Source organism: Mytilus trossulus, chromosome 11 (genome assembly GCF_036588685.1).
Source record: "Mytilus trossulus isolate FHL-02 chromosome 11, PNRI_Mtr1.1.1.hap1, whole genome shotgun sequence".
Taxonomy (NCBI): Eukaryota; Metazoa; Mollusca; class Bivalvia; order Mytilida; family Mytilidae; genus Mytilus; species Mytilus trossulus.
Genome location: NC_086383.1, coordinates 1,833,397 through 1,861,129, shown reverse-complemented (window position 1 = coordinate 1,861,129; position 27,733 = coordinate 1,833,397). Strand labels below are relative to the sequence as shown.

The window sequence follows — 27,733 nt, the reverse complement described above, 5'->3', positions numbered from 1 at the left end:
TGACATTATGACATCTTTTTTTTTTAGAAATAAGACTACACCAGAGAATACATCATATTTACAGCTATATAATGATACTGATTATGTACATAAAAATTATGTATTAGTTTTGATATTTTTTTATGTGAAACGATGATTTGGATTTGTTGATTGTAGTATTCAAAACAGTTAAAATATGTCTTCTTTTACAAATTTTAATAAAGGTTATCTTTTACCATAGCATAACAAGAATGTGTCCAAAGTACACGGATGCCCCACTCGCACTATAATTTTCCATGTTAAATGGACCATGAAATTGGATAAAAAATCTAATGTGGCATTACAATTAGAAAGATCATACCATAGGGAACATGTGTACTAAGTTTCAAGTTGATCATGTTGATTAGACTTCAACATCATCGAAAACTACCTTGACCAAAAACTATAACCTGAAACTCACACTTTCATTTTCTATGTTCAGTGGACCGTGAAATTGGGGTCAAAAGTCTAAAATTAGAAAGATCATATCAAAAGGAACATGTGCACTAAGTTTCAAGTTGATTGGACTTCGGCTTCATTAAAAACTACCTTGACCAAAAACTTTAACCTGAAGTGGGACAGACGGACGAACGAACAAACAGACAGATGGACGAAAGGACAGACAGACAGACAGACAGACAGACAGACAGACGAACGGACACACAGACCAGAAAACATAATGCCCCTCTACTATCGTAGGTGGGGCATAAAAACTGTTTACATCATTCCAATTTCATGACATTTTTCAAACAAAGATAGCCATTGAATTTCTGTACATAATCAGATATTCTAATATGAAACCTAATGCATTATAACTTTAATTCTTTCCAAAACAAGCTCTTTATTTTGCATAAAATCAACAATTTTGGTCCTTTTCATCTTGTTTGCGACAAAACTATGCTTCTGTTCCCTTACTTCTAATCAACTGAATTTGAAGCCAAGATTATAACATGCATTGATCCCATCTTTGGGCTGCAAACCAAAGTTCTTCTCAAACAATGAAGTAGAAATGCATTGGCAAAAAACAGTTACTGTAAATTCAGAAATTATTGCGTGCATTTATTATTGCGATTTTGTCATTTTAGACTTAAATGCGATTTTAATTTTTCAATTTTGACAAAAATCTTGTTAAATTCATATAAAATATTTCAAAATGCGAGTTTAAATTATTGCGTTTACAACTCAGTCGCATTTTTCGCAATAATAAAAACCTCGCATTAATTTATGAATTTACAGTATGTTATTATGTAATTCATCTCCATGAAACAAAAACTGCTCTGGTTCCCATTGTTTCTCTTTGAATGTCAGAAGAATATTATCAACCTACAGTATTTGTCATTCTGACTAATGCTTCAATCAACAAATCTCGATCTTCTTTCTTTAGAATGTCCATTGGTTCTGAGTAGTATATACAACTTTTTTCTCCTTCAACATTTCCAGAATTTAATTGTTTGTGATGATCAAAACTGTATTCCAAAACAGTAAATGTAACCTACAAATAAATGACATACAGAAAGATGAACATTTATCATTTGTTTATATAGATTAGACTTTTTGATTTCCTGTTTTTTTTCTGGTTTTAAACTAGTCATTTTGGCCCATTATCCCGTTATAAAGCTTGCTGTTCGGTGTGAGCCAAGGATCTGTGTTGAAGACCACACTTTGATCTAGATCTATAATGATTTATTTCTACAAAATATGACTTAGATGGAAAGTTGTCTCATTGGCACTCATACTGCATCTTCTAATATTTATTGTCACTTTTGTTTTGTGGGTTTTAGCCATCTGATGAGTTAAGCCTTTAATCAACTGCTTATTATAGTTTTCTTATGTTGTGCTGTTACATGGAGTAAGAAGCTCGAAATTCAGTGGTTGCTATTTACTGCTGCTTAGCCTGTTTATTTTTCGATATTTTTTTTTTTTTACATAACTCAGGCTATTATTTTTTTCATTTGTACTTTTACACTTTTAATTTTGTGGCCTTATATATACAGCTTGCTTTGTGGTTTTTCTCTTTGTTTAAGGTTGTACATTCAGGGGCGTAGCTAGGTATTCAGTCAACTGTAGGCACCAATCGGCAGGGGGTCTGGGGGCCGCTCAAGGCCCCCAGTAGGGTAGGGGGTTCAGGGGGGGCAAAGCCCCCTGACTGAAAACGGTTTTCAGCATTTTAGCTGCATAATTTTATGTACAAAAATATTAAATACTGGTTATTTATAATATTCATGATAATTATTATATACTACTTGATGAAAAGTTCGAAGAATTGTGAGTTATCTGCCTAGTGAATTAAATAACGCAGTACAATCGGAAATATGGAGAAAAAACTTCAATATGCACTGCCCAGCGTAGATCAGCGTATCCCTTTAATGAAGCAGTACACCCTGTTTGGTATTTTCATATCTAATCCGTTCTGATTGATATTTACGTATAACTTAATTTATAGTAAATATTGTGACGACCCTTCATTAAAAAAAAAAATTGGAATCCACGTAAACATTAATATTTCTATATAATAAAACTATCCTTTTGGCTAGACAAAAACCATTAATCTTTTTTTATTCTTAAACCTTCACCCTAGTAACCACACAAACACAGTTCTGTTTTGTTCATACCATCGTAACAAAATTCAAGAAATGCATATTTCTTTATATTCTCTACTGTAAAATCCCTACCTGTTTAGGAATTAGGACAATTTTTTTTTTTACAATAAATACAACAGGGAGCTAGGTCCTGTAAAAGGTGTCGTCCAGTACGAAGGTCTGGAAATTTGAAAATGCCATGCATTGGAAAATGAGGGATTATTGGATAGGAGCACTGCAGAAATTTTGCCTTTTAGTAGACCAACTACGAACTCCCCAAAGAGAGGCATTCTCTCTACAACTATGCATCTGATTTATTGTCCCCATTCTGACCTAATGTGACTGCGTATTTATACATCCTGCACAGCCAAACAGACAACCAACATTGGCAAGTCGGGTGAAGGCAAAATGGAAAGCTAGTTGAAAACTAACAACTAATTAAATAAAACACTCATGTGTTTAAGTTGAGGTTCATTCAAGTTTTTGTTGATAGAAGTAAAATGACCTGAACCAACTTAAGTTCTAGATTATAGATTCTATATAAGGTAAAATCATACAAACATTCATTTCTATCAAACATTCCATTCAATAAGAACGAGAGACTAGTGTGCACATGACATTCGATAATCAAAGAGTTTTGACAACTTAACTGGCATTCATCTACAGTCAGATAACGTTGTTTATCATTTTTTATTTTTTTTAATAAAAAAAATATTTGTCAAAAATTATGTGTAGGCACGTGCCTATAGTGCCTAACGGCAGCTACGCCCCTGAAATTGACCTACAGTTGCTAACTTCTACCTTATTTGTTCTTTGGTAGAGTGTGATCTCATTGAATGAATGAACATGCTTTGTCAATACATAATATATACATAATGTGACAAAAGACTGGTAACAGAGAACAATACAATAATAACATATATGTTGTAGCTAACCAATAATATCAGATCTAGCTTTCCATGCACTCTTTAAATAGTTACAGAGCTTAATTGTTAGAGATCTAGAATTAGCTTTCAACAAACAAGATAAAAATAGTAGGCCATGATACCGCATCTTTTATATAACAATGGTAACTGTGTCTAACCAAGTTTTAATGAGCAACATAGTGTAGAAAGGTAACAGAGAAGATTTAACTAATTTCACTATACCATGTTTTAAGTGCTGGTTCAAAGTTTTATCATGCATTGTTTTGTTTCTATTTGTCTTTTTATGTGCATCTGTTTTTCTGACAAGTCAGGAATGAGTTACACAAACAATCTTACAACTTTAATTTATCAAAAGTTATGTAATTAATATACTAAATTGTGTAGGACTTAAGATTAACTTTAAACTTAAGTTTTTTTGTGAAACTGACTCCTTGTGTTGCTGGTTGATGCAGTTTGTTGACAAAATAATGCACAATGCACAGACCTGCCAACTTTTGAAAATCTCCATGGGGGATTTAGCGCGCGACAAGAATTTTAAGGGTTACAATTTTAGCGACTTTTCTGTGAGCATTGTTTTTTACTCCTAAAATAGTCTTAAGTTATCTTCTTTTTTTCTTTTGGTATACAAATGATGTGTTTGTAGGCCTTGATTTCTTTTATTTGCATGATTCTGGTACTATTACATTATAAAATTGACACAATAACTGAGAAAATGGCATTAAAAATAAAGGATTCAAAGTAGAGACCCCCCCCCCTTTTCCCCCTTCAAAGACCTTCTCATCTTTGAAACTTGACTAAAAACTATTATGGCCAAAAGTAAAAAGGATGAAGACAGATTTTGATTTAGTCAGGCTTACTCATGGTCTTATCAGTATCAATGAGAAAATGAATAAAATTTTAGTTATCTTTCTTTGTATTCAGAGGTGCTCTTACCGGCGGAGGCTTATACAGTAACACAGTAGAAGTGTATTCAAAATGGACTCGATTTTAAATCAACAGACACACGATGTCTGGTTTCAAAAATAAAACAGATTTCAAGATAAACGATGTTTTCTTGAGAGTTCATTACAGTTTTCATCTTTCAATTTATTATGATTTTGCTGTGGAACTACGGCAAATGTTGCAAATTGTGCTTGTATGATAGAATTGAAAGGCTGTTTGACCAAATTTGTGTATACAAATTAATTTTGAGGATTGTTATGACCCATTAGGTAATCTGATTACATACAACCACTGATTATGACACCTGTTGTGACTGTTGATTAGCGTAGGGTCATTAACTTGTCATAATATGTCCCCAGGTACAATGATTGATGTTTTAAAATAGATCAGAAAAACTTCAAAATTGGTAAACAATAATTTTTTCAGGTATATTTGTTGAAAATCGGGATTTTGGCTAATTTTACGATCCCGATATCGGGATTCGGGTTGAGGGGTAAAAATCGGGATGATACCGCGAAAATCGGGATAGTTGGCAGGTCTGAATGCAATTTAATTCTGCAAATCCTGTTTTTCTTTTTGTGTATTATATTGTCAAGATTTTATTATAATTATATTTAGGACTTTATACCTGTGTTCCAACAACAATAATTCCAGGTCGGTACTTTGACTTTTTTGTTTTACAGTCAAATTTATTTCTCCATTTGTTATGTTCGAGTGTATGGATCACTAGATCTCCAGCATGCTGACATAGTACTTTCTCTCTTATTCTTCCATATATAACAGGTTCCTCCTCAGATTCGTCACTTGACAAAGAGCATGAAGATATACTTCTTTTTGGTCTTGATCTCTCTGGATATTTTAATTTCACATCATTGCCATTTGATTGTGAAGACATGTTTTCATCCTGAAAAAAAACCATAAAATGAGCAAATCCTTCTAACTGTCTTGAATCATAATACTTTAAAAATATCCATGGTTAAATTTGAGTTGACAAGGCTGGGCAAGCTGAAATAACAAAATCCATATTAGCTATATAATGCAGATATTATGATCTAATTCTGGTTGAATTGACATTCTGTGCTTTAAGTTTGAAAGAAAATTATAAGTCATGTTTGTTATCAATATTACATGTTTATATAGATTAGACCGTTGGTTTTCCCGTTTGAAAGGTTTTACACTAGTAATTTTGGGGCCCTATATAGCTTGTTGTTCGGTGTGAGCCAAGGCTCCGTGTTGAAGGCCGTACTTTAACCTATACTGGTTTACTTTTTAAATTGTTATTTGGATGGAGAGTTGTCTCATTGGCACTCACACCACATCTTCCTATATCTATTAAGAGTCTACTTTATCATTTAACATGTTTAATACATTATCAAATACATGTAACATCTATTTCAACAAGAATGTATCAATCACATTCACCATTGTTCGTTGTGAAATTTATCACCACTACTGTGCTTAGAAAGACAACTTTATGGAATATAAATAACATAAAAATAACAACTATTCTGTTAAGTAACAACTTTGAAAATGATTTTCTATTAAATTTTTCTGTAATTATAAGATTATTTCATTGTGCACACCATTCACTTATGGTAATCAGTTTTATATAATTCACTGGTCCTTTAGTGAGGGTGGTCAGAGGGGTCCTGATCCACAAATCCCAGGCTTAAAAACATGAAATCAGAGGTCCCAAATTAAAGAAAAAACAAATCCCAACATCCCACCATTTTAAAAATAAATCCTGAATCCCAAAAGGGTCAATCCCGAAATCCTAAGCTCAAAAAACCTGATCCTGACGTCTCAAAAAAGGTCCTGACACCCTTTTTATTTCCCAAAATTATTCATTGTTATTCATTATACTCTTGCACCCAATAATCATCTATTCTTAAAAAAAAAATTGGCTATTTTTTCCAACAGCATATTAATAATATATTCATATTTGTTTTTGCCTTAAGCTTATCACATGTATCAAGATTATTATCTATTTTGTAAATCCTGTCGAGAATCTAATATTACAGTCAGTGTACTACTTGGAGAGGTAAATAATAATATTTTAAGATACTTACATAAGTAAATTTGTACGATAGATACTTATACCTGTCATATGCCTGTGTATTTTTTTTACTTGAATAGGTATATGATTTGAATGGCTTAGTTATGTCCCTTAGACCATTTTGTAGACATTCAGAAGTATTTACCTACATGACTTAAACAAGTAAAAAGTCATACAATCTTCTTTTCTTGAATTTCTCAGGAGTGCTTTGCTGCAATATAATTTTTAATTGTCTGTGCTTTGCAGATGTCTTTACTACTCATTTAAGCGCAATGTCATGGACAATGAAAATGTAAAAAAAAACCTGCCAATACCATGTATTTTTTATCAAATTAACAGAGACATATTTTCGAGTCTTTCCTCCAAAATCACCACCAACAGAGCTCTAGATAAGCTGTGAATTTGCGTCATCAAGCAAGACAAATAATAAAAAACCCATTGAAGGGTTCAATAACCCAATTAATTCAAAGGTATACACAATTATATGCCAAAACCATGAGTTCTCAACCCTTTTATTGGCTAATGTTTGCGTAATTTACCCTTATCTGTTTATAGTTGTCGTGTAAATCTATTTTTATAATATTTATAATTGGAAATTTTCTTTCGTTCTAAAAATAGATTCCTGCATCAAGTAGCCAAAATGGGTCCCTGTTTGAGTTTTCAATTGCTCAATAGATACATGTGTCTTTGAAAACATTTCGATTTTCTCAGAGTTTATCCATATAGTAGTCATATTTTTTTTGCATTGCTGCCATGGGGATTTATCATAACATACATTGAATTAAAACAAAAGTGAATATCCGGCAAAAATATTGAATAGAAGCATGTTTTCTGCTCCTTTTGAACAGCTGAGGGAAAGTTTAATATTATGATGATAACAAGACTCAGCCAGAATATTTAGGAAGCGTCCATAGAAGCAAGGGCGTGTGTGCGTACATTAAGGAAAACATTGCTAATAAACACAAGGTTTCCTCAAAAACGAAATCAGTTGGAAAAAGTGAAAGACCAAATCAATTATGACATGATAAAGCATCAGAAACCAAAAGTTCTAATAAAAGACAACTAATTTATGTAAATTGAATAAAACAAAAACATTCAAGTATAATTAGAGTTTATATACTACTTTTTTTTCATATAACGGTTAATTAATGAATACACACACAGGCACTGGTCTCAGAATTTATTATATAACGGTATAAGATGAGTGCCTGTGAATACACATATCCGTTTTTGTCAGAAAATACAATAATGGCAGAAGGTTTGAAAGGGGACACAAATCAAACCTACAATTGCTCCTCAGTGAATAAACCAAATTAAATAGCTAGCAAATAACCCTAATCCTAACCCTGAACCAAATAAAACAGCTAAACAAAGAAAGAAACATATCTAAGAGAGACAAAAATCTTGGGTTGATATTGCCTAAATATTCAATATTGTGTTGATGACAAAACCCAATACATTAAGGAGCTTGTTGGTGAAAAACCAAATTTGACCAATTAAATAATCAAAGCACTGTAAGCAGTTAACCAAAAACCAAGGCATAATTATAACCAGATGCTCCACAGGGCACAGCTTTATATGACCGCAGAGGTTGAACCCTAAATGGTTGGGACACAACATTCAAGCTGGATTCAGATCTGAATTTGGATTGTGATTAAATAGCTGACACAGTATAGGTTTCTGACACAGAATGAATGTGGTCTAATGAACTTAAATAAACTGTTATCACAGAGATATGTCTCGCCTTTTTGTAATTTTGGCAATGAATTGTGCCAATTAATGCTAATACAATTGCAAACCAAATATCAATGATGTACCACAAGTGGATCCCCATAAATTGACCTAATCACAAACTAATACATGTAATGTAAGCAAACCAATCAAAGTCAATAGACCATGACTGAGGGGGCGGAGCCAAAAAATATCCATGGCAATGAGATGTGGCAATGGTAATACATTTGCATACCAATTATTATTGACGTACCACAAGTGGATCTCCATAAACTGACCTAATCACAAACAAATACATGTAAAGTAAGCAAACCATTCAAAGTCAATAGACCATTAGTTTAAATTTAGTTTAAACATATTTATTTATAGTGGATTGGGAAACAAGTTTTGCAACTTATATTAATCCCTTTCCACTTTGCGGGTGCCAGTCAAATAATCTCCATGGCAATGAGATGTGGCAATGGTAAAACATCTGCATACCAATTACCATTGACATACCACTAGTGGTTCCCCATAAAACTGAGCTAATCACAAACTAATACATTGTTGACGCCGTCGCTGTCGCCAGAAACAGCATACCTATGTCTCGCTTTTTGACTCCGTCAAGGCGAGACAAAAAATTGTTTTGCCTTTGATCAATTAACTTTACTGTTGAATATCAATCCTCTCAAAATGATATAGGAAGTTGTGGTGTGAGAGCCAATGAGACAACTCTACATCCAAAAAACAATTTAAAAATAAGTAAACCATTATAGGTCAATGTAAGGCCCTCAACACGGAGCCTTGGCTCACACCGAACAACAAGCTATAAAGGGCCCCAAAATTACTAGTGTAAAACCGTTGAAACTGGAAATCAACGGTCTAATCTATATAAAAAAAAACAAGAAACGAGAAACACGTATATATTACTTTAACAAGATGTTTGCAGAAATTTTCTTTTATTTATGAAATTTGAAATGAGAAAAATTGAACCCCCCTCCCCCAATTTTTTTTTTTCACATTCCCCTTTCCCTTATTCGAAAACTGATCTCAATTCAAATTTCTAATGGAATTTGCAACAATAACTCATTTAAATACATCATAAAATATTAAAATGTAAAAAAAGTGCTTGTTATAACTGAATGGTAAAGATTGTTTTAATTTAACAGTTGGTAGTAAAAGTGAATATACATTGTATAAAACAATGATTTAAGTTGATTCAACTACTATCATGACTATCCTGGACAATAAAAGATAACTCTAATTGAAAATTGTTGCTATTGCGCAATATTGGATAATTAGATATTTCTTGCTATTGCGCAATATTGTACAATTAGATATTTCTTGCTATTGCGCAATATTGTACAATTAGATATGTCTTGCTATTGCACAATATTGTACAATTAGATATTTCTTGCTATTGCGCAATACTGTGCAATTAGAAAATATTTGCTAATGCACAATACTGTGCATTTGAAGATTTTTTGCTATTGCACAATACTGTGCAATTGAAGATTTCTTGCTATTGCTGAATACTGTGCAATTGAAAATTTCTTAATATAATAATTTTGGATCCTAATTTTGACCAACTTGAAAACTGGGCCCATAATAAAACATCTAAGTACATGTTTAGATTCAGCATATCAAGGAAGCCCAAGAACTCATGTTTTGTTAAAATCAAACTTAGTTTAATTATGGTCCCTTTAGACTTTAATGTAGACCAATTTGTAAACGGGACCAAAAATTAAGAATCTACATACACAGTTAGATTTGGCATATCAAAGAACCCTAATTATTCAATTTTTGATGAAATCAAACAAAGTTTAATTTTGGACCCTGATTTGGACCAACTTGAAAACTGGGCCAATAATACAAAATCTAAGTACATTTTTAGATTCAGCATATCAAAGAACCCCAAGGATTCAATTTTTGTTAAAATCAAACTAAGTTTAATATTGGACCCTTTGGACTTTAATGTGGACCAATTATAAAATGGGACCAAAAATTAAGAATCTACATACACAGTTAGATTCGGCATATCAAAGAACACCAATCAATTCATTTTTTTATGAAATCAAACAAAGTTTAATTTTAGACTCTTTGGGCCTCCTATTCCTAAACTATTGTAACCAAAACTCTCAAAATCAATCCAAACCTTTCTTTTGTGGTCATAAACCTTGTGTCAAAATTTCATACATTTCTATTCCCCTTAACTAAAGTTATAGTTGGTGGGGTGACCCTAGGGACTTCCCTTATATTTCATTTGATTAGTTATTTAGTCTCATACATAAATGTATATGGTCAACATGGTCAAGGGGTGGGGATCTCATCCATTTCAAAGTTATCAAACAGGAGGAGGTAGAGTGGCCCAATGGACTTCACCTTAGATCATAAGATTTGCTTGCATTCAGATATCATATATATATATAGTTGCACTGTTTGTGTCTGTTCCAAGTCAGGAGCCTGTAATTCAGTGGTTGACATTTGTTTATGTGTTACATATTTGTTTTTTATGTGTTACATATGTGTTTTTAGTTATTTATTTCATATAAATAAAGCTATTAGTTTGCTCTTTTTACATTGTCTTATCAGGGCATTTTATAGCTGACTATGTGCTATGGGCTTTGCTCATTGTTGAAGGCTGTATCAATGAGCTATAGTTGTTAATTCTGTGTCATTTTGGTCTCTTAGGGACAGTTGTCTCATTGAAAATCATACCACATCTTTTTTGTTGTATAAGAAACTTCCAGCTATTTTAACTGACCCATCAACATTGACAAGAAAATAAAAATCCCCTTGAAATTGCAGTAATATGTTTAACTTTAAAAGCATCTAACATGGATTACAAACATTTATCACTGATAATGAAAATTTATACTGTTACCAGGAACATAATGATATTGTTATATAAACTGTTCCCAGCTGTCACATTGTATTGAATTTTGACATTAAAATTTGTGTACAAAAAGAGGGACGAAAGATACCAAAGGGACAGTCAAACTCGTAAATCTAAAACAAACTGTGTTCAAAATATGTTCTGCTTTTTCTTTCTTTTACATATATCTTTTGGTTTTCAATTCTAGTGTTTATATTTATTTACCATGCATAGATGCATTTTGTCACCTGTCTGGATTTTTTTAGATGATAGTCGAATCCGGCATTATCCTTATCCGCTTCTGGAATCGGATCCAATATTGTTTCTCGCGGTAGCCATTTTTTTCAATGTTGATTGACAGATAGTGAGATACGATTTTACTCGGATTTACACATTGTTTGTCAGCAATTTTCTGTAGAAAGCTAGCGGTTGATCAAATTGAACATCGCTGTCATGAATAGTAATGATGAAAATAAGTTTGAGATCGTTTATTAGGAAACTTTGGTAAAAATGTTAGGAAAGTTATTTTTTTATTTTCTTTCAAGGTCCATCAGGCATGTTAGGCGTAGCTAGTAACAGAGTAGAAAGTCTAACTGCAAAAGTGGAAGGTCACATACCTCGGACCACCGCTAACTTTAACCCCCTGCTTCAAAATTGAAAAGATACGAAAACTTCGTCTTCTAATTCGAAATTGCCGCCAACAGCGTGATCAGTTGAACTTATTTTAATGAACAACTGACGTTGTTGACTACGTTTTGACGACAAACAAATTTCCTACGACTTTTGCAATTTGGGAAATCTAAACTACTTGTCTTTTAGAGATTTTCGGCGATTAAATATTTCATACAATTGTTCTTTGACATCTTGGCTAAAAGCTCAGGGGATAATATAGTACATTAGGATTTCTAATGAGCTCTACTTCCTATGTGCAACTTCAAATCTTTTGGGAAAATCGACGATCATTTAAGTTTTTTCTGGTCATATTTTTTGTAATCCAGAATGAAAAGTATGAAAAAAACGTCCAACAAGTTATAAATAACATAATGTCCAGCTAGATAATAACAATGGCACATATTTCAGCATTTATTGGGTAGGACAAAAATCCAGGGCGCTTGCATAAGGCAGCTTAACTGCCTAATAAAATGGTGGATTAAAACCCCAATTTGTGAATTCTTATATGGAGCTCTGCACCAAGAATTTTTAGACTGAATTGTCTAGTGAGTACAGGGGCAGGATCCAGCCATTTTAAAAAGGGGGGTTCCTAACCTAGGACAAAGGGGGGGGAGGGGGGGTGTTCAAACTCCATGTCCCCATTCAAATCCATTGATCGTCCAGAAATAAGGGGGATTCCAACCCCCAAAACCACCCCCTACCTGGATCCGCGCCAGGAGTACATTTCTTTACTACATGCATGCATGTATATCAACACCTATTTACTGTTGATAAATTCATATGTTGTTTTTTATCATGATATTGACATTCCTTCTTTGACTATCTTTTTATCATTGGTTTTATATAATAAAGAATAAGATTTTATACATATCCATAATAGACATTAACAACTACATGTATCATAAGATTTATTACCTCTAAAATGTGGACAATAGACACTACAGACACTGGATTTAATGGAGAGGTGAAAGATTCTAATGAGTCTGCAGAAGTCAGTATAATATCTGGTTCTGATGATACCTCACATTGGAGAATGTCTTGTTTTGAACTCCATTCGGAACCACTCCTGCAAATAACAAATTTATGTTTTTACACAGGAAATATTTTAGATAACACGTATCATATACATTGTAGTACACCTCTATATATATATATTAGTTTGTCTTGATTTTAAATTGAAGATGATCTTACAATTTAAGAAGCTTTAACAAAAGCTTTTGTCACAAATTCACATATGACATGAATTTTGAACTTTTTTTGAGTCATAAGAATTCCTTATTACTATACATACACATTGATAAAATTGGCTTAGACATAGACGTTTTAACAGACAGACTAATTCATCAATATAGGGCACTGTCAATTAGTGGGCCTTATATACCTATAGTAAAATCATATTTTGTTTAATCATTAAAGGGTTTCTTATATAATACATTACAGACATACATAAAACCAAGGGGTCTAACTTTTCTCTCTTAGAACATGTATAGAAATTATCTCCCCTTTTTTCATTTGCACAAATTTTATTTACTGCTAATTCAATGATCATTTTGAAAATTCTCAAAATCTGAAGGTTCTGTCTAACACCATGTACATCACATGTACATTGTTTTGAAAATTTCCTTAAGTTTGTGTTATTTTCCTGTAGATGTCACATGGTAGATGTTCAAATATTCATTGAATTGTGAAATACATAGACAATAACTGTTTAATGTCTTTAAATATCAGCTGTATTTGTACGAGGCTAAGAAGCATATGTAATGCAAGCTTTATTGAGCTATAACTCCTGCTTCTATTTCAGTTAAAAAGTGCTATAATAATGGCTTTACATAATGAACTGATACTTTTTTAACAGATTTTTCCCAGCATTGGGAGTATTTTTCCTGTGAAGTTCAAGGTTTCATCTTTCAGATTATGTAATAAAATTTTACTGTTCACAATAAAAATTTCATCCTATCAACACAGATGTTGGTTCTGATAATTTTAGAAACATGATTAGTCCCTAGGTCATTAGAATTCTATACTTAAAGTACAATAAAATTATATCACTTCTTCTAGTGATTTATGTGTACTACTTAAATAGGTGATTAATAAAGAAAGACAACTCTAACTTCCAACCTTTGTGGAAATAATGTTACTTGAATCAGTGATTTAGAAAATCACTCATTTAAGTAAGTCCCCTGACTGATAGTATACAGATATAGCATAGTGATATCTGTAGGGATGTATCTGTTTAGGAAGACACCAAATTGCAGGATAAAATACTGTAAGGTGGTACATTACACTACAGGGAGATACTCTGTAAAAAAATAATCTGAACATTTTAATCTCATTCTATTGATAAGGAAATATTAAGATTTAGTGTTTGTCAAACTGAAGTTGAAGGCCATACGATGACCTGTAGTTGTTTACTTCTGTGTCATTTTGGTCTCTTGTAGAGAGTTGTTTCATTGGCAATCATACCACATCTTCTTTTTTATATACATGTATATATATATCCAAATGAAATTTTTCCCACAAAATGTGTACTTCAATTTTTTGGGAATTTATTTTGTAAATTAACACTGCTTAATATAAATTTTTGTGTGTTGGTGCTACTCGTTCTTGAGTTTTCTAAATTGTGTTCTGTGTACTGTTGTCTGTCTTTTCCTCATTTTAAGATTGTTGCCTAGTCATCATGGTCATTGTCAGTATTATGAGTATGAATATTGCTATCTACTGTCCCACGTTAGGGGGAGGGTTGGGATCCCGCTAACATGTTTAAATCTGCCACATTATTTATGTATGTGCCTGTCCAAAGTCAGGAGCCTGTAATTCAGTGGTTGTGGTTTGTTTATGTGTTACATAATTATATTTTTTTTCTCGTTTGAATTGTTTTACATTGTTTTATGGGGGCCTTTTATAGCTGACTTATGATGCGGTATGGGCTTTGGTCATTGTTGAAGGCTGTACGGTGACCTTTAGTAATAAATGTCTGTGCCATTTTTGTCTTTTGTGGATAGTTGTCTCATTGGCAATCATACCACATTTTCTTTTTTATGATATCTTTTGTCACTCTTCAATGAAAAAAGGAGATTTAGTAGGATTGCTATGAATCATTTTACTGCCTTCTAAAATAAGCAATTCCTATAATGCATGCATAGTAATCAAGAATATGTAAGGTATGCCCTGGTATGAGTTTGATTGTGACTGTTCATAAGCTTACATAGGTATCAAGCCACACATCTTCACAAAAGACTTGAACAAATCCATTAACACTCCTTTGGATACTTTGTCTGGTTGAGATCGCCTCATGGCAGAATGTACCATCAGTACTGTATTTCTTAGAAAGTCTTCAGCAAGCCTGAAATTTAAAACATCACATGAACAAAATAACTTTATATAAATTATTTTGTTCATTTGTTTAGTGATTAAATGATTTATAACTAATTGAACATACTCTATGGGTGAATGAACTCAGAGCAAACAGACCCAGGGTGAACATGTTATTAGGGCGAAAGGACCAGATAACGCTAGAGACTCTGGGTCTTTTCACTACTGAACACCCCAAAAACCACCAACCACTAAGACAAATGTGATATTATACAATAAAACGATAAAATAAAGTAAATTATGTATATTTTAATCATTTAATAGATTTTTATGGGCGTCATATGTATGTTAAAATCGATAATCAATATAGGAAAAAGTCTACGGATTCATCACTTTCTGGATTACATTGTGTGTGTTATAAAACAATATATTCCTAATTAGTAATCAGTTCAAGTATCCTCAATCTCTATTCCATATATTCATCAATTAGATTTTGATATTTGTCTCTTTTCTTTTTATTGGTACAACCTGACAACTATTTTATAGAACAGATATATAGAAGGGAAAAAATATATTTGAGGTGTCCATGGGGGTCTGCAGAGTTCAAAAAGTGGAGTGTTAAATAGACTCTTCCTTTCTATTTTCTGTAGATATTTGGACTCTTAATCTCCTGATTTGTTGAATGAATAACTTGAATATTATATTTAAATCACATTTATAATGATAAAAGACAAAATAAACTGTTGAGTTGTTAATTTGTGTCTGTCTGTGTGTTGTGGTGTTCGGTGGTGAAAAGACCTACCGCTGGACGAATACGGGTCCGTCCGCCCTGATTCTAGTTCGCCCTAGTTTCTGTTCGCCCTAATACCTGTTTACCCCAAGTCCGTTTGCCCTGATTTTATTTTTTAGTATAGTGTTATGTGTGTTTATATAATTGAATGTGTTGAAGTCAGTCTACAATTTCGCCGAACTGTACTTCACACACATTTATTTCCTAAACGAATGTTTAAAAGCACTAAATAGAATTACTATTAGTGAAACAAATACCAACCAGATGCTCCGCAGGGCGTAGCTTTATACGACCGCAGAGGTTGAACCCTGAACAGTTGGGGCAAGTATGGACACAACATTCAAGCTGGATTCCGCTCTAAATTTGGATTGTGATTAAATAGTTGACACAGCATAGGTTTCTGACACAGAATGAATGTATTCAAATGAACTTAAAATTTTTGTTTTCTCTTAGAGCAATTCACTATGCTGTTGAATATTAATCCTCTCAAAAAAATGTTTGAAGAAATTTTCTTTTTATTTATGAAATTTCAAATGAGAAAAATTGAACCCAATTTTTTATTCACATCCCCCTTTCCCTTATTCCAAAACTAATTTCAATTAAAATATTCTAATGGAGTTTGCAACAATTACTACTCATTTAAATAAATCATAAAATATTAAGATGTAAAAAAACTGCTTGTTATCACTGAATAGTAAAGATTATTTAAATTTATCAGTTGGTAGTAAAAAGTGAATATACATTGTATATTGTATATAACAAAGATTTAAGTTGATTCTGGACAAAGAAAGATAACTCCAATTAAAAAAAATTCTTGCAGATATTTCTTGCTTACTATACTGGACAAAGAAAGATAACTCTTAATTTAAAACAAATTTGCTATTTCACAATATTGTGAAATTAGATATTTCTTGCCATTGCACAATACTGTGCAATTGAAAAGACTTGCTATTGCACAATACTTAATATAATAATTTTAGATCCTGATTTGGACCAACTTGAAAACTGGGCCCATAATCAAAAATCTAAGTACATGTTTAGATTCAGCATATCAAAGAGGCCCAAGAATTTAATTTTTGTTAAAATCAAACTTAGTTTAATTTTGGACCCTTTGCACTTTTATTTAGACCAATTTTAAAACTGGACCAAAAATTGAGAATCTACATACACAGTTAGATTTGGCATATCAAAGAACCCCAATTATTCAATTTTTGATGAAATCAAACAATGTTTAATTTTGGACCTCGATTTGGGCCAACTTGAAAACTGGGCCAATAATCAAAAATCTAAGTACATTTTTAGATTCAGCATATCAAAGAACCCCAAGGTTTCAATTTTTGTTAAAATCAAACTAAGTTTATTTTTGGACCCTTTGGATCTTAATATAGACCAATTTGAAAACGGGACCAAAAATTAAGAATCTACATACACAGTTAGATTCGGCATATTAAAGAACCCCAATTATTCAATTTTGATGAAATCAAACAAAGTTTAATTTTGGACCCTTTGGGCCCCTGTTTCCTTAACTGTTGGGACCAAAACTCCAAAAATCAATACCAACCTTCCTTTTATAGTCATAAACCTTGTGTTTAAATTTCATAGATTTCTATTTACTTATACTAATGCTATGCTGCGAAAACCAAGAAAAATGCTTATTTGGGTCCCTTTTTGGCCCCTAATTCCTAAACTGTTGGGACCGAAACTCCCAAAATCAATACCAACCTTCCTTTTGTGGTCATAAACATTGTGTTTAAATTTCATTGATTTCTATTTACTTTAACTAAAGTTATTGTGCGAAAACCAAGAATAATGCTTATTTGGGCCCTTTTTTGGCCCCTAATTCCTAAACTGTTGAAACCAAAACTCCCAAAATCAATCCCAACCTTTCTTTTGTGGTCATAAACCTTGTGTCAAAATTTCATAGATTTCTATTAACTTAAACTAAAGTTATAGTGCGAAAACCAAGAAAATGCTTATTTGGGCCCTTTTTGGCCCCTAATTCCTAAAATGTTGGGACCAAAACTCCCAAAATCAATACCAGCCTTCCTTTTATGGTCATTAACCTTGTGTTAAAATTTCATAGATTTCTATTCACTTTTACTAAAGTTAGAGTGCGAAAACTAAAAGTATTCGGACGATGACGACGACGACGACGACGACGACGCCAACGTGATAGCAATATACGACGAAAATTTTTTCAAAATTTGCGGTCGTATAAAAACAGAGTCACGCTGCTGTACATTGATCACTTGTCATCAGTGTTTTTACCTGTTCTTTTTTTTATTTTTTATATTTCGAAGTGAATTTTACCCATCCAAGCTGACTAGTTTATTTGAGAACCAGATGCTTCGCAGGGCGTAGCTTTATACGACCGCAGAGGTTGAACCCTGAACGGTTGGGGCAAGTATGGACACAACATTCAAGCTGGATTCAGCTCTAAATTTGGATTGTGATTAAATAGTTGACACAGCATAGGTTTCTGACACAGAATGAATGTGTTCTAATGAACTTAAAATTTTTGTTTTCTCTTAGAGCAATTCACTATGCTGTTCAATATTAATCCTCTCAAAAAAATGTTTGAAGAAATTTTCTTTTTATTTATGAAATTTCAAATGAGAAAAATTGAACCCAATTTTTTAATCACATCCCCCTTTCCCTTATTCCAAAACTAATCTCAATTAAAATATTCTAATGGAGTTTGCAACAATAACTACTCATTTAAATACATCATAAAATATTAAGATGTAAAAAAAACTGCTTGTTATCACTGAATGGTAAAGATTATTTAAATTTATCCAATTAATCCAACAAAGAAAGAAAACTCCAATTAAAAAAAATTCTTGCAATAAGATATTTCTTGCTTACTATTTTGGACAAAGAAAGATAACTCTAATTAAAAAAAATTGCTATTTCACAATATTGTGAAATTAGATATTTCTTGCCATTGCACAATACTGTGCCATTGAAAAGACTTGCTATTGAACAATACTTAATATAATAATTTTAGATCCTGATTTGGACCAACTTGAAAACTGGGCCCATAATCAAAAATCTAAGTACATGTTTAGATTCAGCATATCAAAGAGGCCCAAGAATTTAATTTTTGTTAAAATCAAACTTAGTTTAATTTTGGACCCTTTGGACCTTAATGTAGGCCAATTTGAAAACATGACCAAAAATGAAGAATCTACATACACAGTTATATTTGGCATATCAAAGAACCCCATTTATTCAATTTTTGATGAAATCAAAAAAGTTTAATTTGGGACCCAGATTTGGACCAACTTGAAAACTGGGCCAATAATCAAGAATCTAAGTACATTTTTAGATTCAACATATCAAAGAACCCAACCGATTCATTTTTTGTCAAAATCAAACTTAGTTTCATTTTGGACCCTTTGGACCTTAATGTGGACCAATTTGAAAACATGACCAAAAGTTAAGAATCTACATACACAGTTAGATTCGGCATATCGGAGAACCCCAATTATTCAATTTTGATAAAATCAAACAAAGTTTAATTTTGGACCCTTTGGGTCCCTTTTTCCTAAACTGTTGGGACAAAAACTCCCAAAATCAATACCAACCTTCCTTTTATGGTCATTAACCTTGTGTTTAAATTTCATAGATTTCTATTCACTTATACTAACGTTATGGTGCGAAAAGCAAGAAAAATGCTTATTTGGGTCCCTTTTTGGTCCCTAATTCCTTAACTGTTGGGACCTAAACTCCCAAAATCAATACCAATCTACCTTTTGTGGTCATAAACATTGTGTTTAAATTTCATTGATTTCTATTTACTTAAACTAAAGTTATTGTGCGAAAACCAAGAATAATGCTTATTTGGGCCCTTTTTTGGCCCCTAATTCCTAAACTGTTGAAACCAAAACTCCCAAAATCAATACCAACCTTTCTTTTGTGGTCATAAACCTTGTGTCAAAATTTCATAGATTTCTATTAACTTAAACTAAAGTTATAGTGCGAAAACCAAGAAAATGCTTATTTGGGCCCTTTTTGGCCCCTAATTCCTAAAATGTTGGGACCAAAACTCCCAAAATCAATACCAACCTTCCTTTTATGGTCATAAACCTTGTGTTAAAATTTCATAGATTTCTATTCACTTTTACTAAAGTTAGAGTGCGAAAACTAAAAGTATTCGGACGACGACGATCGACGACGACAACGACGACGACGACGCAGACGTCGAAGCCAACGTGATAGCAATATACGACGAAATTTTTTTCAAAATTTGCGGTCGTATAAAAATGTTATTCTCATTATTAATCCATCAAAGACAATTCATGTAACAATCAGTGATATAAAGGTTTCAAATGACACATAATCAGCAATCAAAATTCAATCAACAGTAATGAAAAGTAATTATAAAATAAAGTGTAACAATGCAGCCAAGAATTTTATTTAATTAATATAAATTTGGCAAATATTCTGTATTTAACTTTTAATAGATATACATAATTTTTTACTTTTTATATATATATTTCGTTCATTGATGTAACATAGCTCATTTTCGCCACATTTTTTCATGTTTTCTGCAGTTTATGTTCAAGTCATTATGTTTTTGAAGTATTATACTGATATTTCTATATGAATATAACTTCAAATGCAAAACATTTCTTACCTTGAAAACGTGTTTGTTTGAAAAAAATCATCTAAAAAGTTTGATTAAAGGGTGTTTGAAATTTGCTTATTTTTTGTCAAAGGGGGACACATATTCGCCATTTTTACATATCTATTTATAACCAAATAACTGCAGCTTTAAACAATGTTTATCAAATCAATTTCATTTTAGATGAAAAGCAGACATTTTAAAATTTTAAAGAACTGTGAAATTTAGGGCAATTGGTCACAGAATTACTAAGAAACACTTCTTTGTAATCGTGTTTTTCATTCAGGAAATTGGCTGAAAATCTTTGTCCATTTTTTGGTCAATTGCGGTTAGTGCCGAAATTTGGTCTTAGTTTAAAAATTAATCATATTTGTTATTAAAATATAATATACCGGCATAATTCTTCCATTTAAGCCATCCTTTAATGTTTTTACACCTCAAAACGGCGAAATTGTGTCCTCGGCGAATGGTATCGGGACCGTTCGCCCTAGGAACATGTTCGCCCTAGGAACATGTTCGCCCTGGGTCCATTGGCCCTGAGTTCGTTCGCCCTTAGAGTCTGTTCGCCCTACAAAAAATATTAATATTCAGGGCATTGAAGTTGAATAAACTTAATCAGATATATTTCTATGGTATATGTATTCTTGAGATTTATGGAAACATGGAAATATCTAAAATTTTATGGCTTGTTAACAGTTAACATGGTTAAGATCATTAAATTATTGTTTTATGACAAAATAATTTGGATCAGTGCTTATTGTGATACCTATCTTTTGATGGATTAATAATATTATAAAAACAAATTTCTTTTGATAATATATTCAGCTTGAAATTAATTTTTAAAAAATGTACGAACTGTAAAACGGATTTACAAGTTCATTCATTATAATAATCTGAGACTAGTCTAAGTTATACTGCATACATTAGTGAATGACTGAATACAATTATTTTGTTAACAAATATCAATAAAGATAAATACATTGTATTCCAGTTTTCTACTGCAATCAAAGGGAAAATGATGAAATTGATTGCGGCAATATAAATATTCGGTGAATTTTTCAACAAACTTCAACATATTTTGTTTAAATACTTAAAATTATGCCACAAGCATGACAAGACAACAATTAGAAAAAAATAAAAATCAGGGCGAATGGACCCTGGGCGAACAGGTACTAGGGCGAACACGAATCAGGGCATACGGACCTGGATTCACGGCGAATATGGGCACCCCACTCTATACATATCATAAATGAATCCAGGACGGACGGACTATCAGGGCAAACAAACTCAGTGCGAACAAACCTAAGGCGAACATGTAATCAGGGCGAACGATCTCAATACCTCTATTACCCTGCTGGACAGGCACATACAGTCATCATGGTCATGATACAGAATGTCAGCTAGGCTCAATGCAAGGTTATCATATTCATGATATTTATCATACATTGTCATATGAACTTGATTACTTTTGAGAATGTTTTTTTTATTTCATTTGACTTACACAGCATCCTCCTGTTTGATCATGTTCAGATTTTCTTGGGTTTCACTCAGACAGTCATCACCAAAAGTTATGTCATCCATAGAGTAATTAAATGTTATATTACTCTGAAGACTTTGGACGACTTGGTTTTGTTCAAAAGATAACTCTTTAAACATGTTTGTTTGACTGGTTATCAAGTCTAATAAGTTTAAGACAGGTGAAGTTTCATTGTAGTAAAAAAGACCAACTGTTCGTAGGTCCAAAATGGTCCATTTGCACGTCCTGTTCTGAGGGTGTCTATTATCCCTCGATGAACCATCACACGTACTTTGAATCCAGTTGTCTTGGTCACTCTCTTCCGTCATGTCTAGTAACTGTTAACTGTCGCTATTTGAACATTTTCCAATGTTATTTGTTGTCTTAAATCAAAATACGGCGGGTCGAAAAGGGGAAATAATCAGTAAAGGTTTCTCTTACTACCTAAAAGTTCAGATTAAATGAACCCATAACGGACTTGGACTAAAATTAACTCGACCCGTGACCATAGAAATAGGGACTCTGTGGGATTTTTATAGGAGTATTTCGTAATTAATATCAATGTATTATTTGAATGTACCATATGGCAGAAGAAATTTAACGTACATGGTTTCAGAAAATCATTTGACCTTTGAAACCTAGCACGTGTCGGAATTTGATATGACAATACAATTTTTTTCTGCCAAAATTTCTTCAACCTTTATAATGCCAACTGAATATATATGTACAAAAAGTGTAAAAACGTTGATAACTTAGATACATTGTCTTTAAAAGTATTTTTTCTGTTAACTTAAGCTTATGTTGTCGTTATCAGCGTTTTCAAATGATTGAAAAAGGAAATAAACAGAGATAATTAATAGTATTGAGATTGTAAAACTGGAAAAAATAAATTTGACTAAAACCGAACATATTTAGCAGGACAATTTTTATTTCATTACTTAAAGTTTGTTTATGATTGTAGCTGATTTGTTGAAAATGACAAAACAAATAAGCATTTAAAACTGGAGAACATTGGATTTATGTGCATATACGTCCAGTAAATCAGGGTTTTCATTCATCGGGTATTAGTATTGTAATAAAAGTAACCCTCCCAAAGCTTCTGACTTTAATCCCCAAAAATGTGTTTGACTTTTTGGCGTTACACAATCTTGTTTCAAAAGCACTCCACAAAGTTATATACATAATAATGTCAGTTACTGTTCGCCATGCATGCAGGGGCGGATCCCGGTGAGTCATTTTAAAAAGATGTGTTCCCAAACTAAGACAAAGGAGGTGGTGAGGATTCCAACTATATGTCCCCATTCAAATGCATTGATCGTCCAAAAAAGAGGAGGTTCCAGGAGGGTGGTTCCAACCCCATTAACCGGCCTCCGCTTAGATCCGTCACTGCGGTGATCAACGATAACACGGCAGAGCCAAATAGACTTTATATATATAAAAAAAAAATAATTGGCACGCATACCACATCATCCTATATCTATTGACATTGTATCCTGGCTACAGACTAGTTCAACAAAAGTTGCAGAGTTATGAAGAGTAATAACGTGTACAATGCACTATCAAGTAACCGACGAACATTTTTTACCTTCTTTTTTTTTTAGCTCAAACTGGACAACTTATTTAAGATACAGGGAATCTGCACAACAGACACTAAGACTGGTTGCTTTGAACAGTGCACATTCACCAATCAATGTATTTTCCAAAAATATAAAAGCATGTAATTTTATCGGGATCTTGAGATGAGATATTGTCAAATAAGGCCCTGGAAATCGGGATGGACAAAAAGTAAACTCGGAATTTAGGAATTGGACCCCTCTGAACCCCAACCTTCAAAATGGAGCAGGTCTTATAGCAGTGCAAAAGGAAAGAATTTAATATAAATGCAATTTTAAATGGTTTTATATTAGTCATATTTAAGGTCAAGTTACAGTAAATGGGCTATGTCACAGATTTCAGTAAAATTTTGCAGACAACTCTGGCTCGATGAACTTCAACTGAAAATCGAAAAAATAATGATTTGATTGCATTTATCATTTAAAATATTACTGATTGAATTCTTACAAAATTGGTGAGCATTTGTATAGAAAGCACATAAAATCGGCATAAAACCTTCTAAAATTTGTCTTAAAATCGCCAAATCTCTAGTTCTACTCCATAGATTTTTCTTTAAAAACTATATGTTGTTGATACATAAATTACCGTTATAATGATGCAAAATAAAGATAGGGTCACCGACTTCGTTTTTACAGTATATATCATTCAGTATTGTGCTCTTTGTGAAAAAATCCTATAAAACGTCGAAATAATCGTAACGTCGTCGTGTTACAGACCGTAAAACGTTGATTTTTGACGTTTTTCACTAACAACAAGGTGAAAAAATTATTATTAGACAACAAACGAAGTCGGTGATCCTATCTTTATTTTGCATCATAATAACAGAATTTTATGTGTCAACAACATACAGTTTTAAAAAAAAAATCTATGGAGTAGAATAAAAGATTTGGCGATTTTAAGACAAATTTTGTATGCTTTTTCACTGATTGTATGTGCTTTCTATACAAATATTCACCCATATTAATAGAAATCAATCTGCAATATTTCAGATAATAAAAGAGATAAATGCATTATTTTTTCGATTGTCAGTTGTAGTTCACCGAGCCAAGATTGTATGCAAAATTTGAGCAAAATCTGCGATGTAGCCCATTAACTGTTCCTTGACCTTAAGGGCCTTTTAAAGAAGAGGGGCGAAAAATACCAGAGGAACAGTCAAAGTCATAAATTGAAAATAAACCGACAATGCCATGGCTAAACATGAAAAAGATAAACAGACAAACAATCGTACACATGACACAACATAAAAAACTAAAGAATAAGCAACACGAACACCATCAAAAACTGGGGTCTCAGGTGCTCCGGAATAGTAAGTATATTCTGCTCCACACGAGGCACCCATCGTGTTGCGCATGCTATAACAAATCCAGCGAAAAGTACAATTCTGTAGGTCACATTCATTAAAGGGATTGAAGCTTACTGTTCAGTGTCAGCTTACTTCGGCTCCGTGTTAAAGACAGTACTTTTTTGCAAATTGTGACTTGGATGGAAGGCTGTCTCATTGGCACACATACAACCTCTTCTTATATCTATAGATCGTGAATGCCATGTTAGCCAAGAAAAGATTAAATAATAATAAAAGATCAAGAATAAAAGAGGGACGAAAGATACCAAAGGGACAGTCAAACTCGTAAATCTAAAACAAACTGACAACGCCATGGCTAAAAATGAAAAAGACAAACAGAAAAACAATAGTACACATGACACAACATAGAAAACTAAAGAATAAACAACACGAACCCCACCAAAAACTAGGGGTGATCTCAGGTGCTCCGGAAGGGGAAGCAGATCCTGCTCCACATGCGGCACCCGTCGTGTTGCTTATGTGATTACAAATCCGGTAAATAGTCTAATTCGGTAGGTCAAATTCATGAAAGGGAAGGGGATTGTAGTTACGACGTAAGGAACATATCCGATATCATTTGTGAAACGGTTATTCCATAACGGTCAACCAACTCGTGATGGCGTCCGTAAAATTTACGAAGGGATGATTTCAACTTCACCATTTGGAACTCTTGGTTTAATAGAATGCTTTATTTTTGGTGTTTTTTTTCGTTGGCTTTATATAACAAGTACAAAGACAAGACACACTAATTTTTCAAATGTTTTAAATTAAGTCTGAATAAAAAAAAATTCCTTCATCAAACACCATCAAACAGCTAGTTCCATCTTATTGCTCAGCAGTTGTTTCACAGCCTGAAAGTATAAAATAGTAGAAATAAAAAAACATTTGTTCTATACCTATATAAACTCTGTTTCATTTTATATTAAAAAAAAGAAAGGAGAATCTTCCTTGTTAAGAATATGAGATCGGTTGATGAATGCCCAGTGGCAAGTATTTCATTATAGTCGGGAGGATCAAAGATATAGATTGGTTAACTAATGCCCAGTCACAAATATTTCATTATATTCAGGATAATCAAAGATATAGATTGGTTAATTAATCCCAGTGGCAAATATTTCATTATATTCAGGAGGATCAAATCTATAGATTGGTTAATTAATGCCCAGTTGCAAATAGTTCATTATGTTCAGGAGGATCAAATATATAGATTGGTTGATTAATGTCAAGTGGCAAATATTTCATTATATTCAGGAGGATACAAAACAAATATATCAAACACTGTTTAGATCTGATGAATACAAAATTTAAAAACAATTTCCAGTATAATTTTCTCTAGTTGAAAACTGATATGATGTAACAATGTCAATTAAGCATGTATTTAATTAACCTATTTTCATAAAAATGTTTAAATACTAAAAATATTTCCGACATTTAAAAATCCTATTTACATGTACCTTGTAGAATTATGATTTTTTTTGCTTATATGCCCATGATGCTTGGCTTTAACCATGTGTGGTTGAGTACATGCTGATGTGATGTTGTCAATTGGCCTGAGGTTTGCTTGTTAGAGGACAACAACATGGCTGTCATGAGTCATTGCAAGGATTTTTATAAATTCAGAAAGCAAATCAGTTTCAATCTAATGCATTATAATTAAATTAAATCTCCATCCCCACTGGTCGTTACTGCGTATTTATACACCCAACACAGTCAGAAGACACCTCACTTTCTATAGTGGGTGTTAATACTAATGGAACGATTGAAGTCAAGGTAATTTAAACTTATTGAAAGGAGAAATAAAGTTTGTGTCATGCATATTTTTAATTAACATATGTGCAATTTCTTTGATTTGATCCTTTACAAATTTTCTTTAAATTAAATGTATTTACGGGAAAGGTTGCTGCTTTGATCAGTTAATAAGTTTGATATTTTGGTGGTCACTGTTGTACTTCAAATATAAATCTATGCAACAGAGGTATCAAATGATTACCAGAATTGCCATTGTAAATTTGGTAACATTTATTTATCAATATTTTATCATACTCAATTATATTGAGACATATATGTTTTTTCAATAAATTATCGATATCAAATGGCAGCAAATGGACTTTAGATCCCGCTAACATATTTCCCACCGCCACATTATGTATGTATGTGCCTGTCCCAAGTCAGAAGCCTGTTATTCAGTAGTTGTCGTTTGTCTATGACATGTTTGAATATGTTCATTAAGTCGTTAGTTTTCTCGTTTAATTACATTGTCTTGTCAATGTGCCCTTGTCAATAGCTTTCTATGCCGCGGTACATGCTTTGCTCATTTTTGAAGGCTATACAGTGACCTATAGTTTTTAATTTATGTGTCTCTTAACATATCTACAGGTAAATGAAAAAATAACTTTGTCGTTTTAGGTATACTACTTATGTGTATAAAATAAGCATGAGATATTATGTAAAACGGTATCAGAATAGTTGCTTTCAAAATGTGTCGTAACAGTTGTAAAAATACTCCTGGACCAACAAATGGCCACTATCTTTCCTTACAATTGTCAAATAAAAATGGCGATAAGTGGTGGCAAACAGTAGTACAAAGTGGTTAGAGCTTTCTGTCAAATAATCTTAGAGGAGTTGCATTCACAAGGTAAAATTGTCAACATATTTTCCCATAAATAGTCAAAGTATCACAATTCACGTCAAGAATGGGCAAATCAAAATGGAAATATAAATTGGCAAGCTACACATGATAGCAACCAATCCTCC

General features: G+C 32.6%; 1 protein-coding gene across 1 annotated transcript; it reads right to left on the bottom strand.

The window, feature by feature from the left end:
- LOC134690631 (uncharacterized) lies at nucleotides 1-22,463 on the bottom strand. Its single transcript, XM_063550607.1, has 5 exons — nucleotides 22,009-22,463; nucleotides 14,984-15,121; nucleotides 12,694-12,844; nucleotides 5,094-5,369; nucleotides 1-1,510 (listed from the first exon to the last, which is right to left on the bottom strand). The coding sequence occupies exons 1-5, from the start codon at nucleotides 22,350-22,352 to the stop codon at nucleotides 1,337-1,339; spliced, it is 1,083 nt and encodes a 360-aa protein (XP_063406677.1). The 5' UTR covers nucleotides 22,353-22,463; the 3' UTR covers nucleotides 1-1,336.
- Nucleotides 22,464-27,733: the final 5,270 nt, after the last annotated feature.

Coding starts and splice junctions, on each gene's coding strand:
- LOC134690631 (XM_063550607.1), bottom strand. CDS start 22,352: ATGACGGAAGAGAGTGACCAAGACAACTGGATTCAAAGTACGTGTGAT. Junction 5,370..12,693: donor CTATTGTCCACATTTTAGAG/GTAATAAATCTT, acceptor GTTTTTTTTCAG/GATGAAAACATGTCTTCACA. Junction 1,511..5,093: donor TTATTGTTGTTGGAACACAG/GTATAAAGTCCT, acceptor ATTTATTTGTAG/GTTACATTTACTGTTTTGGA.